We start from the raw sequence: 16,715 nt of genomic DNA, 5'->3' as shown, positions 1-16,715 counted from the left end.
GATGTTTCTACACCACTGATAGTAAAAAAAAAATACAAATAAATGAAAATAAAAAAGATTGTGACAAGAAACAAATGACCCAGGTCAACTTTAAACCCAGGACATAGCCATTACAATGAATTCACCTTACTGAGCTGAGCTACCAGTACGAGAGCAACACAATTATTTTAACCATTTCCTTTCTGGAGTGTTGGGTGCAGAACCCAAAAGAACCACATAAAAGACTAATTACACTAAAGATGTATTAAGGTCTGTCTGGGTATTTGAACTATGAGCTTGGATGTTGCTGAAATTATTCCTGAATCTGTTATTTTTTGGAAACCCAGTTAGCAGTTAGACAGTTTACTTTTAACAGGCCAAAAAAGAGTTATGCTAATTTTTTTAATGGTCAATTGCCTGACCAAAAGAAAACCTGGAAGAAATGGATTATTATAAGCTGCTACTACTACTTTTAACATTCATCCCCTGCATGTGGCACCAATTTAAAAAATTGCAACAGCATGTTAACATTCTTTTTTCTATAAGTGGCAACATCAACGTGTCTACTACGTACTGTATATGAAGGTCTAAACTAAGTCCTGCTGTCATTACTTTCTTTTCCTATAGATGGCGTTTTTGGTGCTGAAATGGTCTGACCGCAGTGCTCACTTTTCTGGAGAATATGCAGCTTGTTAGATTTTTTTGGTGGTTGGTTTGTGAGTAACTAGCTGGTCCTTTAGTAACTTCTTGGGCCGGGCCGTTAAAGTTACCATGTACTGTAAATGACGGGTCACAGATATAGTAACACCAGAAAAGCCAATGCAAACAGGTAAAATGTAGCAGGACATTTCTTTATTTAGGACAGTTGTATTTTAATTTCATTTTAGAAGTTATCTATTGTTGTTTCTGATACTGGGGCAGGGCCATCATCTAAAAAAGGAAATTAAACCAAGACCAACTAAAAGCTAAAAGGGAACGTGACAGACTATGGGAAACCTATGTCACACTCGGGCTTTGTCAGATGGAGACAATTGCTGGATTGTAAATTACTCAAAACTGACCCCAAATTGGCCCTCAGGTATGTAATATGTCTATTTCATTCATAACTTTACAATGCGCGATGTTGAGGTTTTACGCCAGTATCCTACATTAAATTACGTCACCCTTCCATTTAGAACCAGGTTTTATTTCTTTTCAGTCCGTGTTTGTGCGGGCCTACTGTTTTCTTTTCCCTTGTTCCCCTGTACTTGTGTAAAGCGTCCTTGGGTGTCATATAATGCGCAACATTAATCTAAGTTATTATTACTTTGGTTATCGCTACAAAAACTCTTAATGCTTTGGCTCTTGGCAGTGACAGTGTTTATCTCCCAATGCATCCAGGCTAAGTTACTGTATGCAACACTTGAAATGCAACAATGCATCTCTAACTTATTCTTTTAATTTAAATGAGCCACTTGAACAAACTAGAGGATACACTAGCAAAACAGTGAAGTTCACTTTTATTATGCTTTTGTTAAATGTAAACTTTACTCCAATAAATAAATAATAATAAATATGATATAATATTAATAAATAAAACTATATTATATAATATATTATATACATTACTATATTAATATAACAAAAATATATCTGGAACAAATAGCAGCAAATCCCTCAGAAAACTGCATAAATACATACTATGGAGCAAGTGACAGTCTACACGTTCATCTGTGTCTACTTGCAGCATACATTGTAATGAGTTGCATGGCAGGAGGGAGGAAATAATGGTATGTTTGTGATGAAACATGTCTTCAAGCTATATTGTTAAAAGTAGTGATGAGAGAACTCGGCTGTAGCTGGAAATCCTTAGGATGAAGGAAATAATCTCCTTTATTACACACTGCACTGCTTCATGTTTGCTTCAGGTCTCAGGCTCTTAATGGACAAGGATAGATACATAGGCGCGCGCGCGCACACACACACACACACACACACTCCAGAGAGAACATAAGCATGAGCAGCACTGTAGTCAATTTGTACCCGCCATGCCCTGATGTAACCAGAATGTTTCCTCCATGTGAGCTAAAATCTAGTTTGCTGTGCATCAATATACAACATGTGAACTCATAAGCATGCATCCTAATTTAACCAGTAGAGCAATTGCTCAGGAAATGATGGATGATTTCCAGAAATATCATTTCCAAGATATCATTTCTAACATATTATGCTTTCTTATTTTGCAAACACCCACAACACAACATAAGGTTCAGTCTTAGTGTATACTCCGTTTTGTTCCCTCAGTCCTTTTCAAAGTAAAATGTTTGGCATTCCGGTTGGGTATTGCACCAGCCTTTCATCCACCCTTTCTTATCTTCCCTCCTACCATCCGTCTTTTTTCATTCACCTTAACATGCAAAAGAAGCAATCAATCGCCTGGCACCTAGGGTCCATCTTATTACATGTTCTCTCTCAATTGGACACGTGGTTAGCCACTAATTGAGAAGTCATCAATAGACACACAGTTTCCATCTATTATCCTTTTAATATAGTTCACCTATCTACCGCCTTTCTCTAGCTTCCCCAATTTCACTCCTCATTTTTGTCTTCATTACACCCTCTCTGGTTCCAGGGACCTGTACTCAGTCTTCTGTGATGTGCATATTTCTTTATTCTTTTCCACTGAGTGTAATTTAAGTCATCCTTTTTCTCTCCTCTCCTCCTGATTTCTCTCCTAGGAAATCACTTATAAGCAAATGTATCTTATTACTAGTTAATAGTGTATATTACAGAACAGTAAATATTTTCTCTTTCACTGGATTTAATGATATTGAAGATCAGAAAAGTCTAAATTGTAGTTGAATCCACATGTTTGTTGCAGTTCTCTTTTGGAGGGGAATATCACAATTCACTTCAAGTGAATATTTGTTTACAGGTACAGGTATTTAAATTCAAAACAAAGTGTATTCAAAGTTTATGAAGCTTAGAATAGTCAGTTTCAGTTAAAACCTTCTGAGAGGTGTGAATTCAGCTGCATCTTTATTACTGAGGTCATAGTACTTGGTAGGGGTTATGCTGGACTGCAGAATGTTGACAGGTGCAATGTTTTTCCCAGCACACTAACAAACATGAGGGGGGAAGAATATTAGAAACAACAAGTACAACCTTAATGTATAGTTTAATTAAAACACCCAACCTGGGTGAAATAAGTATGTAACACGTCACTATTTTTCTCAGTAATTATATTTCCAAAGGTGCTATTGACATGACATTTTCACCAGATGTTGGCTACAACCCAAGTAATCCATACATACAAACCAAAACAAATAAATTCAGAAATTAAGTCATGTGTAATAATGTGAAATGACACAGGGAAAAAGTATTGAACACACTGATATTTAATACTTTGTACAAAAGCCTTTGTTGGTAATGACAGCTTCAAGATGCCTCCTGTATGGAGACGATAATCACATGCATTGTATTGCACTCTGGTATGATTTTGGGCCATTCTTCCACACAAACCATGAGCCTCTTCTATGAATCTTGAACTTCAGTCCTTTCCATAGATTTTCAAAGGGATTTAATTCAGGTGATTGGCTGGGCCATTCTAGCAGCTTTATTTTTTTCCCTTTGAAACCTATTGAGAGTTTCCTTGGCTGTGTTTTTGGGATCATTGTCTCGCTGAAATGTCCACCCTCGTTTCCTCTTCATCATCCTGACAGATGGTAGCAGATTTTTGTCAAGAATGTCTCGGTAAATTTGCCCATTCATCCTTCCTTCAATTAAGGGAAGTTTGCCAGTACCATTTGCTGAAAAGCAGCCCCATACCATCATGTTTCCCCCTCCACACTTCACTGTCGGTATGATGTTATAAGGGTGATGTGCAGTGCCATTTCTCATCCAAACATGGCGTGTATTATGGCGTTCAGTTTTGCCCTCATCCGACCACTCTATATTTTCCCAGTATTTCACTGGCCTTTCCAAATGTTGTGTAGCAAACTTTAAACGAGCTTCAACATGCTTTTTTGTCAGCATTGGAATCTTGCGTTGTGAGCATGCATACAGGCCATGGCGGTGGAGTGCATAACCTACTGTTTTCTTTGCGACAACATTACCTGTTAATTGCAGGTCTTTTTAAAGCTCTCCACAAGTGGTCCTTGACTCTTGGACAACTCTTCTGATATTTTGTTTCACTCCTCCGTCAGAAATCTTGCGAGAAGCACATGTTTAAGGCAAATTTATGGTGAAATGATTGTTTTTCCACTTCCGTTTTATGGCCCCAAAAGTGCTCACTGGAACGTTCAGAAGCTTAGAATTGCGCCTAAAACCAATGCCATCATTATGTTTTGCAACAATTAGGTTGTGTATGTCTTGAAACAGCTCTTTGCTTTTATCCATCGTCAGACGTGTCTTGTGACACCTTGGCAAGGAGACCTTTTTGTAGGCCATCTATTGGGACTGAACCAGCTGATATTAATTTGCACTGACGGGGCTGGATTGCTTTTTGATTACTGATAGTTTTCAGTTGTTGTCTTGGCTTTCCATGCCTTTTTGCACCCCCCTTTCTTCTTGTGTTCAATACTTTTTCCCTGTGTCATTTCACATCATTACACATAACTTAATTTCTGAACTTTTTTGTTTTGGTTGTTACCAACATCTGGTGAAAATTTCATGTCAATAGCAGCTTTGGAAATGTATTTACTGAGAAAAATGTTGACGTGTTCAGTACTTATTTCTCTCAGAATTTACTATTGTGTTGCTTGTTTATTTAAACATTTCATTAGTCAACTGTGTCTTACAGTCAGCAAACAACACCTTCTGTATAATTGTTTTTTTCCCAGTGGTTCAGATTTATTCTGCTACATATCTAGCCTATTACAGTGTGTGCATAATCTTCTGTGAAGGATTTGTTTTAGTGCTTCTGCATGCAGGTACACAGGTGTGTAAACATTACACACCCTGCAGCTTAATTGTTAACTACAATCCTCTGTAGGAGAAAATAAGGCAAATATTGGAAGGCAGCATCATTTTCATTTCAAAAAGCTCCATACTGGGTTGCATGCGCACATATAAACACATGTGGTGTCTATAAATGCCAGTGCTTGTGTGTAGATGTGTACATGTTTACCCAGGTGTAGTGTAAATCTATATATATAAGCTTCTCTGATACAAAGGTTTTAGACCCAACTGGCCAACTGTATACATACATTAAGGTCTATACATCTGTAAGGTCGTCATTCAAGCTGCAGGAGTGACAAAGAGAATGACTCAGTAAAACTTCTTGAATTATGCATGTTGTTTACAAGAGGATTTATTCATGACTGAGTGTGTATTCTAGGCAGGGACTAAATACACAATGTGAAATAGAACTTAAAAGATGTATTATGGGCTGAAGTGACACCTGACCAAAGGTTAGCTAACAAGTCTTTGTTTAAAACTTACTGTCTATGTGTTCTCTTCTTTCCCAGGAAGGAACAGCTGTGTGATCTCATTTACATTTCTGTCCTACCTCCAGATTTTGATCCCAGCCTTGGTATGATGGCTGGAATTACCCCCCTGAATCCCATGATGCCCGGCCTCGGTATGGTGCCCGCTCCCCTCTCCCAGGAACTGCCAGTTGTCAAGGAGATCATCCACTGCAAGAGCTGCACGCTGTTCCCCCCCAACCCCAGTAAGTCATAATATCATACTAATCCTGTGCATTATGCGCCAACCTTCTCCTTTACCAGCACCTCCATGCAAAAGAATCACACCACAACAAAAGTCATCTAACTTTGTTATATTATTACACCTTAGCTCTTCTTCAAAACAGTTTTTTTAAGTTCATTAGCCACATCTCATTACTTTTCCTTAAGCAGATGGAGTAGTTCAGTTTTTTTAAGTATGATATGAAGTATGAAGTACTGTAGTTGTTTTAACTTGACTTGAGTATGTAATTTAGGCCACATGATATTATAAGGGCTAAAGTTATTTTCTCCATTAAGCAATTTATAAGTGGATCAATAAAATGTCTTGATTCTGAGAAAGAAAAAAACATCCATGGCATTTTCCCAGAGCTCAGGGTGACATCAGTATATCCATAAACATATTGTTTTGCACATTTGGAAATATAGCATTAGAAAAGCTGACTGGAAACAGCAAAATGTAATAAAACTTCTTCAATTGCGCGAAAAGGTTTTTATACGCTTGCTTGAGGTGTTTTTTGTCTTCGAAAAAGTGTTAATGGGATATGGTAACGGCTTCGCCAAATAAATTCCGACAAAGCGAATATTTAACTCACATGAATGATTAGCTGTTTCCACTGTGTGCATCTTCCCGAATATTATGTTAATATGTCCTCCAAACAGGATGAAACATGGCCCATAGCTGACATGAAAGAATAATTAAAACTTAAATAAACCTTATTCTCATTTCTTTTTTTGCAACATTCTTAAAATTGTATTGCAACAAAAACAAATTTCTCAAAATGTCTTTGTTTGTCAAATCCAACAGTTTGAAACCAATGCAAGAAAAAATATAAAGTGACAAATGAGTGTGTTCATGGCACATATCAGCATATACAGTATATTTGTTTGGATCTTTTAAAGTAAAGACTTCAGATTATGCTTTTGTTACATATGTTAGACCCGAGACTTTTATTCCATTCCACTTGGAATTTTGGTATGCGATGTTCGTCTGTGTTGTTCTTTATTTTTCTACCCCCTGCCTGCCCAACAATTAACTTGATCACCATGGACTTCATTTACATCCAAATAAACAAACTTTCAGGGCAAGTCACTTTGTATTAAGCTGATGTTTTTATGTATCTCACCTCTACCTTCCAATTATCCAGAGTTAGAAAAGTAATAGTAGTGGGTGCTTCTGATTGATCCCACCTTTTGCTTTTTCAGATTTCCTGCTAGAAAAGTTTCTGCCTGGAGACTTTATTCAAACAAGTCTTACAAGTCATCTTCAAGGTGAACTAAAACAAAAGCTCCTCAACGCAGTAGTACTGTATTTGGGAGTTCACAATCCTTTCACAAAACACACACACTTGCATTCTGTTAGGTATTTATTTTTATCACACATATTCAGATGTGCTTGCATGTATGTGGTGTGCATTATGGCTCATTATAAACGGTCACTGTTGTAATATGGTGCTGAGGGAAAAGCTGATAAACATCTTTCTTGTTGCTAGTTGTTAGTGTAGGGAAAGGAAAGAGGTACTCTGTGCAAGGGCACATTTAAACCCTGCGGTTTTCTTAGGGATAAGTTTGTCAAGAAATTAACTTTAGAGCCTGTCACGATAATACCAGTTTACAATACTGTAATCTTTGCCCCAAAGTCTAAGGCTGTTTCCTTAGTGATGTATGGACACAACACTTAATTGTAGACCTTTCTTATCTTCATACTGAACTTCATACTTTCTCTACCAATATACTTCTTACCCTTTCCCAGATACTCTTTACTCTTTTTTTTTTTTTTTTTTATCCCAATCACTATTTTAGATCTTCTTGCCTCTCAGTGACACAAAAAGGTTCTAATAAAATTCTCTAGTACTTTGAGGCAGACATCTGAGAAAACAGCCAAGGCTTAATTCTTCTCATAAAAAGTCAAGTAACTCTGATTAAGTTCTGCATTGTACTCTGAAGCCAACAGAGATGAGTTATGCCCTGATAGAACATCCACCATAGGGGGTGAATTGTGTGCCTCTGTGACCCTGCGAGTTGTCACAGCAGCAGCTCCTGAGAGTGTCTCAAAAGACAAATTGGTCCAGACCAAAAGCAATTCAAAGACTTGTATGGACTAGTGTGTTTTTGTTATGTTTATAATGTACATGGAATCTCTAGCTGTAGTAGTGCAATCTTTGGTTAACTTTGGATTGTAGTTCTGTTGACCTCATTGGACCTTGACCCCCAGCATGTATTATGATGGTTTGCAGCAACATGTGAAGGTTGGGATTATTTTCCTCACAAGTGAAGTGAAGCCGGAAAGCAAGATCCAGAAAGTTGAATTGGTGCCGAAAAGGTTGATATAAGCCTTAAGGCAAAATGTCCTTCGCTTCAGTCTACTGTAGATTGAGGTTGCTGTAATTGGTTTTCCTTCCTGGTGTCTGGGTTCATCCTCAGGGACAGGATCAGGAGCTTGGACCTCCAGAAGGAGCTTGGAGTAGAAATGCTGCTGCTTTGAAATGAAAGACACAGTGATCAAGCATCTCCCGGGTTCCCTGTTGATCGCCTCTAAATGGAGGTTTTTCAGGCATGTCAGGTTTGAAGGAGACTCAGGATCCCCTCAAGGAGCTGGATGACATGGCTAGAAAAAAGGATGTTTGTAAACCTGTGCAACGCAACCTGGAACACATAGGACCAAAGCCTACACAATAACTTTGAAAAGGCACATCTTACCTGTCAAATTCCTAACTTAAGGTAAAGTTTATTTTGAAATTCCTAGAAATAAAAAGTTCGGCAAGTTATACACCAGGTTCTTGAGCGGGAAAAAGTTTTTTTATAAAGTTGTTGTACATGAAGTGTTATTGTTGAGGGTCGTATTAATATAAGTGTCATTAAAGCTGTGTTGCCTTCATGTAGTGTAGAGCTGAATGGGAAATAAGAGAACATTGATGATAGAGGCAAATCATAATTTCATACTGAATGCTATTAAAAGTAATTTTAAATACAAAATTGGTGATTTTTTTTTTTTAGGACAAAGCTGTTAAGTAATTAAGAATATGTTATAAAGTCTGTGCCATATGTTGAAGGACTGCAACTAAAGTTTGATTTTCTCAATTAGTTCTACAGAAAATCCCAAATAGTAATAGCAAACAAATGCAATAAATTCCCAGTGCCCACAGTGATGTCTTAAAATGTCCTCTTTTGTCCAACCAACAGTAAACAACACAAAGATAGTGGATAGATATTTGTGGAGCTTGAACCAGTGAATTATTTTTCCATTTGTGCTTTAAAAAAAAAAATTAAACCACAAATTAATTATCAAAATAGTTGGATTAGAACATAAAGCTTAATCTAAATGTAAAGAGAGATATTCCTCTACTTTCCTCTTCTGCATCTGATGTTATATTATTGAACAATACTGTGGGATCATTGGTACCACAGCCCCATTGATTTTAATTCTTAATAAGTATTGCTCTGAACCAGCAATGTATTACAAATGCAGATAGTTTTGAGCTTTGTTCAGTATGCAAGGAACAAAGGGAATCATGCATTGATGCAAGCCGCATTCAGGCTTTCAGCAAATCTCACAGGCAAAGCCCTGATGTCTAGGCAACAAGGTTGCGTATGGTATTCATCACAAGTAGTCATACCCTCTAGCTGCACTCACACACAACCTCGCACAATGTGTGGCATCCCATCTCACTGACCTGTTGCTGCGCAGCAACAACCCTGCAGCCCTCCCCCAGCTCTTCTGCTCTCTCCCTCTTCTACTACTTTCTCAATGTGCATCAATTTACCGTCAATGTGCATTCTCACCAGGCTCTTTTCGTCCATCTCAGTTTCCCTCAGTCAAACCCTCCCCATTTAGCCTTAACCCCTCTTCTACCTTCTCCACTGACACTTCCTTCCACCCACCTATCTAGTGCTAAAGGTTGGTTTAAAAGCTGTTCGAAAAGACACTAAACTTAACATTTGGTCCTATGGGCTAATCTAATTGGACATCAAGATCTGTACTGTCTGTCTCACTAACTCTTTTGAACTTCTTAACTCAGTCTGAGAGATATTTATTAAATACTCTTAAGAAAAGATGAAACATATACTTGTGAGCTGTGAGGATAGTAACAATGTGTCCCAGTGCAGCATATGCCCATATGCTCATACAGTATGCACATTTATTTTGAATTAAGAAGGATGCCCAACTGCCGTAGTTTTAAATACCAAATCAACTGAAAAAGGTACTGAGTTACTTTTAAAAACCAATACCAATGTATCAGTCAACCAAGACCCTAACAAAAAATATTGACCAGCCAACTATTAGACTTAGAAAGTGAAGTCCTAGTGTGTTACAACGTGCTGGCAATGATGTCTGTTTCTTCGTGTGTGCAGGTTCACGCTTTTTCTTTGTTCACGTGTGACGTGAGTGGACTGAACATGTTTACTGAGTGTGTAAGCTGTGAATCTAGTTTATCTTCTGAATAACAGTCCTTTGAGGATTTATGCCTCCTCCCTGTGGCAGCCCCATGGACTATAAAAAGGTGTTTAGCCAGTCGAGGTGATGGATGGTGATGACCTGTGTTAGTGTAGCAGACCAGTGGGTGGCCACACAGACGGCAGGCCTGTGAGACTGGGCTTGACTGTGAATCAGTCTGTGTGTTTGCTTTACAGCAGCCTCCGCATTTATCCAAAGTAACATGTCAGAATAAAAGCACATCAACCAGCTTTTTAGTCAGCCAATGATTTATACAGTCTGCTAATTTCCCAAGATTTCAAAGCATACAATAAGTGGGTGGGCAGAAAACTAGAAAATCCTGTACATTATAGTTCAGTCCTATACAACAGACTCATTTCTGTGGTAGGTTTTGAGTTAGTTTGTTGTGTTTTTGTATGTTATTGCATTACATTATTCAATTCAATTCAGTTTTATTTACAGTATCAAATTGTTACAAAAGTTATCTCGAGACATTTATACAGATAGAATAGCTCTAGACCACACTATAATTTGCAAAGCCCCAACAATTCTAGTAATTCTCCCAAGAGCAAGCAATTAGTGGGACAGTGACAAGCAAAAAAATTCTTTATGGGAGAAACCTCAGACAGACCCTGGTTCTTGGTAGGTGGTGTCTGGCGGTGCCGGTTGGGGGTTAGTTCCTATATTTTAATCTTCAACACATGCAAATAAGTTGGACAAAATATTAGATTCATCATGTAAGACACTGCAGTTTTCAAAGATAATCTGAACCCTACATCCACTTCCTCACAATTACTCAACAAGACACACATTGAGTTAGAACTTGGACAAAAACAATACTTTTTTTGCAGCAACACCCACATGTTAGGATTTCCACAGTGAATCCTGCAAAATCTGCTCCCTCCATCCTTTTCCTGTCCTTTTCTGCATTTGTATGCAAATGTAAAGCGGGTGAGCCTGAGGCAATCACTTGGACTGCTTTTATACATTGTATGTTAGCGTGTATTTCTTGTAATTCAATCAATAAATCATGAATAGTTTATCGGAGTATTGTGCATCGTGGTTGAGAGATAGCACAATGATCTTACTTCTGCAATCTGTTAACTGACAACAAAAAACTTTTTGCAAAACTAAGAAAAAGTTTTTTGTTAAATTTACAGGATGACACATTAGGTGACTGTTGCGCTTCGCCTGTTTTCCTTATTTTTCCATACTCTTTGCTCTCCCATATGTCTCCATAAGACACTCATGGACCAAAAGGTCAGTTCATTTGGAACTCTTTGTTGTGTCAACAAAGCTCTTTCTTGCTGTTGCAAGCTCTTTCTGCACCACTTTGTTCTTTTTCTGTTCATCCTAACTCAAAACTAGTTTAATCCGCCAACTCTGGAGGTCAAGGAATGGGCTGATCAATCTTTTTAGCCAGAGGAGAACTCTGTGACTTTGGAGCCTTAGGTTTTCAATGCAGGCATACCATAAATATTTTTCGTTTTATAAAATATGTATTCCAGGGGGTTGGTTTATGTCTCATACTATGAGGAGGCCTCATAAATGTGAAACAGCAAAAATTATGTCTCCCTATATAACTGAGCTCCTAACTTCATCATGTAGAATGAGACTAACCACCCTGCTAAGAAACCTCATTTCCGCTGTTTGTATTGTGACCTCGTTCTTCTTTCTCTACCCAAATCTTGTACAGTTGAGGGTTGGAGTTTGTTTGTTTTTACATTTTTTAAGAATTGAATCATAAATGGGTATGCTTTTCCTCGCAGGGTTTAGATAATAGATGGCAGAGGGTAGTGAGAGGTTTTTTTTGCCTAATGAGTCTTAAAAGAAGGCAAGATCTGAAACTCTGAATATAAGGGATAAGCGACGTCAGAATGAATGGACTCTTCTTTCTTTAACAATTGTTATACAGACTTAATAACCTACTTTTCTGTTTACTGTGAGTTTACTTACTGCCCTATTTAGAGTGTTTTGATTTTTGATTTTGAGAGAAAACTAATGAAACGTTTGTAATACTGCACCTAACCATAGCTCAGTCTTGAAATCCTTCTGATCACACTTATAGGATCTCAATATATCTGAATTAATCCACTTGCTGCTGATCAGCGAGGTTCTCATGACACACCTCAGGTATCCAAACAAGTTCAACTCCAGTTCTTTTCAGTAGTATCAATAACTACAGTGGTGGGAGCATCAGTAACAGTGATTGCATGCCCTTTCTAGCAGACATCCGGTAATTCAGCATTCTCAGCGTTCCACTGATTAGCTGGTTCACTCCTCATAGACCCCCCTAATCACATTCATCATGGATGAGGAGCCTGATCTATTGGAGATTAGATCAGTCAACACTCATCTGTGTTAAATAAGTGATTTCTGCAATGCAGGGGACCTTCCACATGAGAGATTACTTTGTAGGTAAAAGGATTTCATTTTCATGCATGGAATGGTTTTGATATTAACCTTTTATCTAACAAAAACAAAAAGATCTGAATATATTGCTCCAAGTTGTCATTATGCATGCAATAATCTTTATCGTTATTTAGGGTTGTCTGTGCTCTGTTTTGAAATATTTTCAAGCTTCAGAATGTGGCCTGTTTTTCTAAGTTGTTAATGGTATTATGTACAGACATTTTCTTCTTGTGTGACCTGGCTCCTTTTCTTCTCAGCCTAAATGTGGAGCTAGACCCCAGGTCCTCTTTTAGGATTTCTTTGTCATTTATGCCTTGTGAAAATTTTGTATTTGCTTTTGTTTTCTATAGTCATTATTTGTGGAATGCCATAGTTGATCACCTTTCTGCAGTTTTTAAAGTGCCACTTTCTTCTTTCCTTACAGTATGTTAATGGATCTTTTTTTGATTTAGTCAGTTTCAGCTTGTATGGGTGGCTTTCGGTTCCATTAGATTCTCATCAAGGTTTTTAACTTTTTTATTTTATTGATTCACCTGGCAAGCGGGAAACAATATTAACACCCAGGTTTTTGTAATTTGTTGGAATCAATGCTATTCAAATTTTGAATGCTCCTCAGGTCTGCCAAAAATTTCCAGCAGCGATATAATCAGAACAGTATCTTTTTATGCCATTAGATATGTATGGTCAGCTTCTCTCAGCATAAATAACAGCTGAACTATTTGCTGTGTTTGTATTTCAGCTGTATTATCTCCACATAAATGCAAGTGCACACAGTTTCATCATCATCATTCTAGCCCTTTCTTAATATTTCAACATAGTAATGGTTGATGCATGTATCTGTATTTGTAATTGTATTTTCTCTTCTTTGTCCCACTACTATTGAACAGACCTTCCACCTCCAGCCACAAGAGACCGCCCTCCGGGTTGTAAGACGGTCTTTGTCGGCGGTCTGCCAGAGAATGCCACAGAGCAACTCATCATGGAAGTCTTCGGGCAGTGTGGTGATATCACTGCCATACGCAAAAGCAAGAAAAACTTCTGCCATATCAGATTTGCTGAAGAGTTTACTGTGGACAAGGCTCTCTTCCTGTCAGGTATGCTGTCATAACTCTAATACCTCATTGTGTAAGTTGTATTGATATATTGCTATGGTACATTTCAGTGTATTTGTGTCAGTGGCACATGTTAAGCAAGAATACATGGAGTTGCAAATTAGGGCTCTGGAAGTAAAACTCCCATAGACAATGTAATGTAAGTTGGAACACTCTCCCAACCGGTGGACAGAAGAACAAGTGGGTAAATAAATGAGAAAATATCTGGTTTCTTGATTTAAAAATGTTTTGAATATGCAAGTATATACAAACTCCCAGGCTGCATTTTGGTAAGAAACATGTGTGAGTGAAAGCTACAGATTACCTTGTTGAGATACATTTTGGATGATTGAGTATCAAAACAACAAAGCATTTTGAATTTGATACAGCTCTGATTCGTACCCTCCTTGCCATAGCAACAGTGGCCAAGGCTCGTCTGTATTGTATTATTTAAAGCAATCCGCCATGCCAAACTTACACCGAAAATAAAGTTGAGAGACAGAGTTGAAATAATTAAACTGTGGGCCTTGCTACAAACCTATTGTCAGCCAAGTTGGGGGAAAAAGATGCACATAACCAACAGTTTCACCATCTTCACATCTGTATTGGGTTTACTAGTGGAAAAGACAGTTAGTACCATAACAGTCATTGAGAATAATAAGAGGTCCACTCAAGGCTCACACAACAGAAGAGATAAATGACCATTAAGTCAAAAAAGCATCTCTGCTTATCTTTTCTTTGTTTTCACAGCAGCTTCTTCCAAACGTCCTAAATTTATCTCGGATGGCCGTATATTCCTACTTTGAAAAACCCTTCTAACCTAGCTGCCAATTCAGTGTGTGTGTGTGTGTGTGTGTGTGTGTCAGAGAGAGTGAGGTCCTGGGATTTTGTGGGAGCTGAGGTCCATATATTAGCCAGATGACAGAGCTGTGTAGGTTTCCCATAAATAATACCCCACCCACACAAACACACATCCATACACACACTGTGCAAACACAGTACCCAGCAATGACACAAACTCCAGCAGCCCCAGCACACTGAGATCCATATGAAATATTGAAGTAGTAGTAGATTGCGAGCCTGAAGCAGTGAGAGCGGACTGAAGTAAAACCCTCCGAACTTGCACTCATTTCTTCTCCTGTTTGCACTGGCATCTTCCACTGCCCCCCTTCTCCTGTGATGACAGTGGCTGGAGCACACACTCACACATCTGTACCCAAACACACTCAACACACACTCTGATCATTTCAACTTATTAAATCACAAAATGGTCATGATTTCACTTCAGATCTGCAACCAGCCATTTGTGAAAATTGAGTAAGGAGGAGCGTGTAAGGATAAGAGGGAAGTAGTGAGGAGAAGAGGGGGTAATGAGGGATATTGTGGTCTTTCAGTGCCTCTAGAGAAGTCTCTCTTGTGTGTTGAAAAAATTATGCAGGCCTTCTGTACTCCACAAAAGCTTACATTTACAGTACATCTTGTCAAATGACGATATCCAACAAGGAAATTAGGTATGACGAGGATGAAGGTAGAGGTCCTAGGCAAGTTGACCCCAATAAAGAGCCTGCTAAGTAATTTGTGTCTGTTATCTGTTATGTAATCTAAATTAAATTTGTGAAAAGTAATGGAAAGTGACTCACAACTGGCCAAGAAAGAAACCCTGGAACATACAGGGTAAAGCTCATGTGTGTACCTTTTTCGGTCTCCTGCTCCTTTTTTCCTATGTGACTATTCACTTGACTCAAATCCATGCCTCCAGCCATATTTTTCATTTGCATAAAAATATACATGGTGCCCACAATTAAATTTTTCTGTATTTTATGAGCAGCTTAGAAGATGTGAGAATGTTTAACAAGAAAGTGCCCCGACAGGTGTGAATGGGAAGTGTGAAATTGACAGCTGTCAAAAATTAGAGGCATTCAGACGTTGCTGCAGTGTCTTAAGGTGGAAACCACGTAACCGTGACTACGTCTGAATCCAACAAGGGATCATTGTCACATGTCAACCTCTTTTCTCTCTCCCTTTTTTTTTTTTTTTTTCTTTCTCTTGTTTCAAATACCTAATAACAAGACTGCTTTTAAATTTTTGCAAGTTTATCTGCCACAGGCTACCGTATTCGTTTGGGCTCCAGCACAGACAAAAAAGACTCCGGCCGTCTCCACGTGGACTTTGCCCAGGCCCGAGACGACCTCTATGAGTGGGAGTGTCGCCAGCGCATGTTGGCCAGAGAGGAGAGGCACCGGCGCAAGGTAGAGGAGGATCGCCTCCGGCCACCCTCCCCTCCTCCCATCGTCCATTACTCAGAGCACGAGTGCAGCCAGCTGGGAGACAAGATCAAAGGTTGGCAAATTATAAAACATATACAATAAAATATAAGCATAATATGATAGCACAAACATAACAAACGGAGCACGGTAAATAAGTAAAACCTTGAGACGTGTGGAACAGAATTATATCATCTAATCAACCTAAGGGCATTTTCAACATAAAGCAGAAATTGTCACGTTGTTAAAAGTCCCATGGCATGGAAATTTCACTTTATGAGTTTTTTTTTTTACATTAATATGATTCCCCCAGGGGCTAGAAATACACCAAACTCTGGGTATCCTGCTATGTCTTTGAGAAAATGAAAGCTTAGATGGGCCAATCCGGGATCTTGTTCCTTATGAGGTCATAAGGGGGAAGGTCACCTCCCCTGTCTTTGCTTTGCGCGCCCAGAGAATTTGGCTCACCGATGAGAAAAAGTGAGACTGTCTCTAGTGGCTGTAATCTTGTACCATGAGTGAATTTCGGGAAAGAGACTTCAGATACAGTATTAGGGGACCACTGAGGCCTATTTAAAAGAGACTTCAGATACAGTATTAGGGGACCACTAAGGCCTGTACAAAAGCATCCAAAAAGCAGCATGTCATGGGACCTTTAATAAGCACACACAAAAATGGATCCACACATGGCAATATTGTTGTTCAGGCAAACCACAAACTGACAAGGTGGAGAATATGGTAAGAGAAGATCTGTATGTGTGTTCTTGTGCTTGACTATTTGCACGTTTGCAGGGGGTTACCAATGCAAAACAAAGTATTACAAGAGACGTTCTAAACTGAAGCTGGTTAAACTGACAAAGCAGTTGTCTCA

General features: G+C 38.6%; 1 protein-coding gene across 5 annotated transcripts in view; it reads left to right on the top strand.

Moving 5' to 3' along the window:
• The window catches only part of enox2 (ecto-NOX disulfide-thiol exchanger 2), a 157,247-nt gene that overhangs the window by 116,814 nt on the left and 23,718 nt on the right, over positions 1-16,715 (top strand). For 4 of the 5 annotated variants that reach the window (XM_034883365.1, XM_034883362.1, XM_034883366.1 and 1 more), the window contains 4 exons: positions 5,474-5,629; positions 6,849-6,914; positions 13,377-13,583; positions 15,687-15,920. In XM_034883365.1, the coding sequence (XP_034739256.1) occupies positions 5,474-5,629; positions 6,849-6,914; positions 13,377-13,583; positions 15,687-15,920 (663 nt within the window). The remainder of the gene's footprint in view (positions 1-5,473; positions 5,630-6,848; positions 6,915-13,376; positions 13,584-15,686; positions 15,921-16,715) is intronic. The other variant, XM_034883364.1, reaches the window with a different exon arrangement.

Source organism: Etheostoma cragini, chromosome 10 (genome assembly GCF_013103735.1).
Source record: "Etheostoma cragini isolate CJK2018 chromosome 10, CSU_Ecrag_1.0, whole genome shotgun sequence".
Classification (NCBI taxonomy): Eukaryota; Metazoa; Chordata; class Actinopteri; order Perciformes; family Percidae; genus Etheostoma; species Etheostoma cragini.
This window is presented reverse-complemented; position numbering and strand designations above follow the sequence as displayed.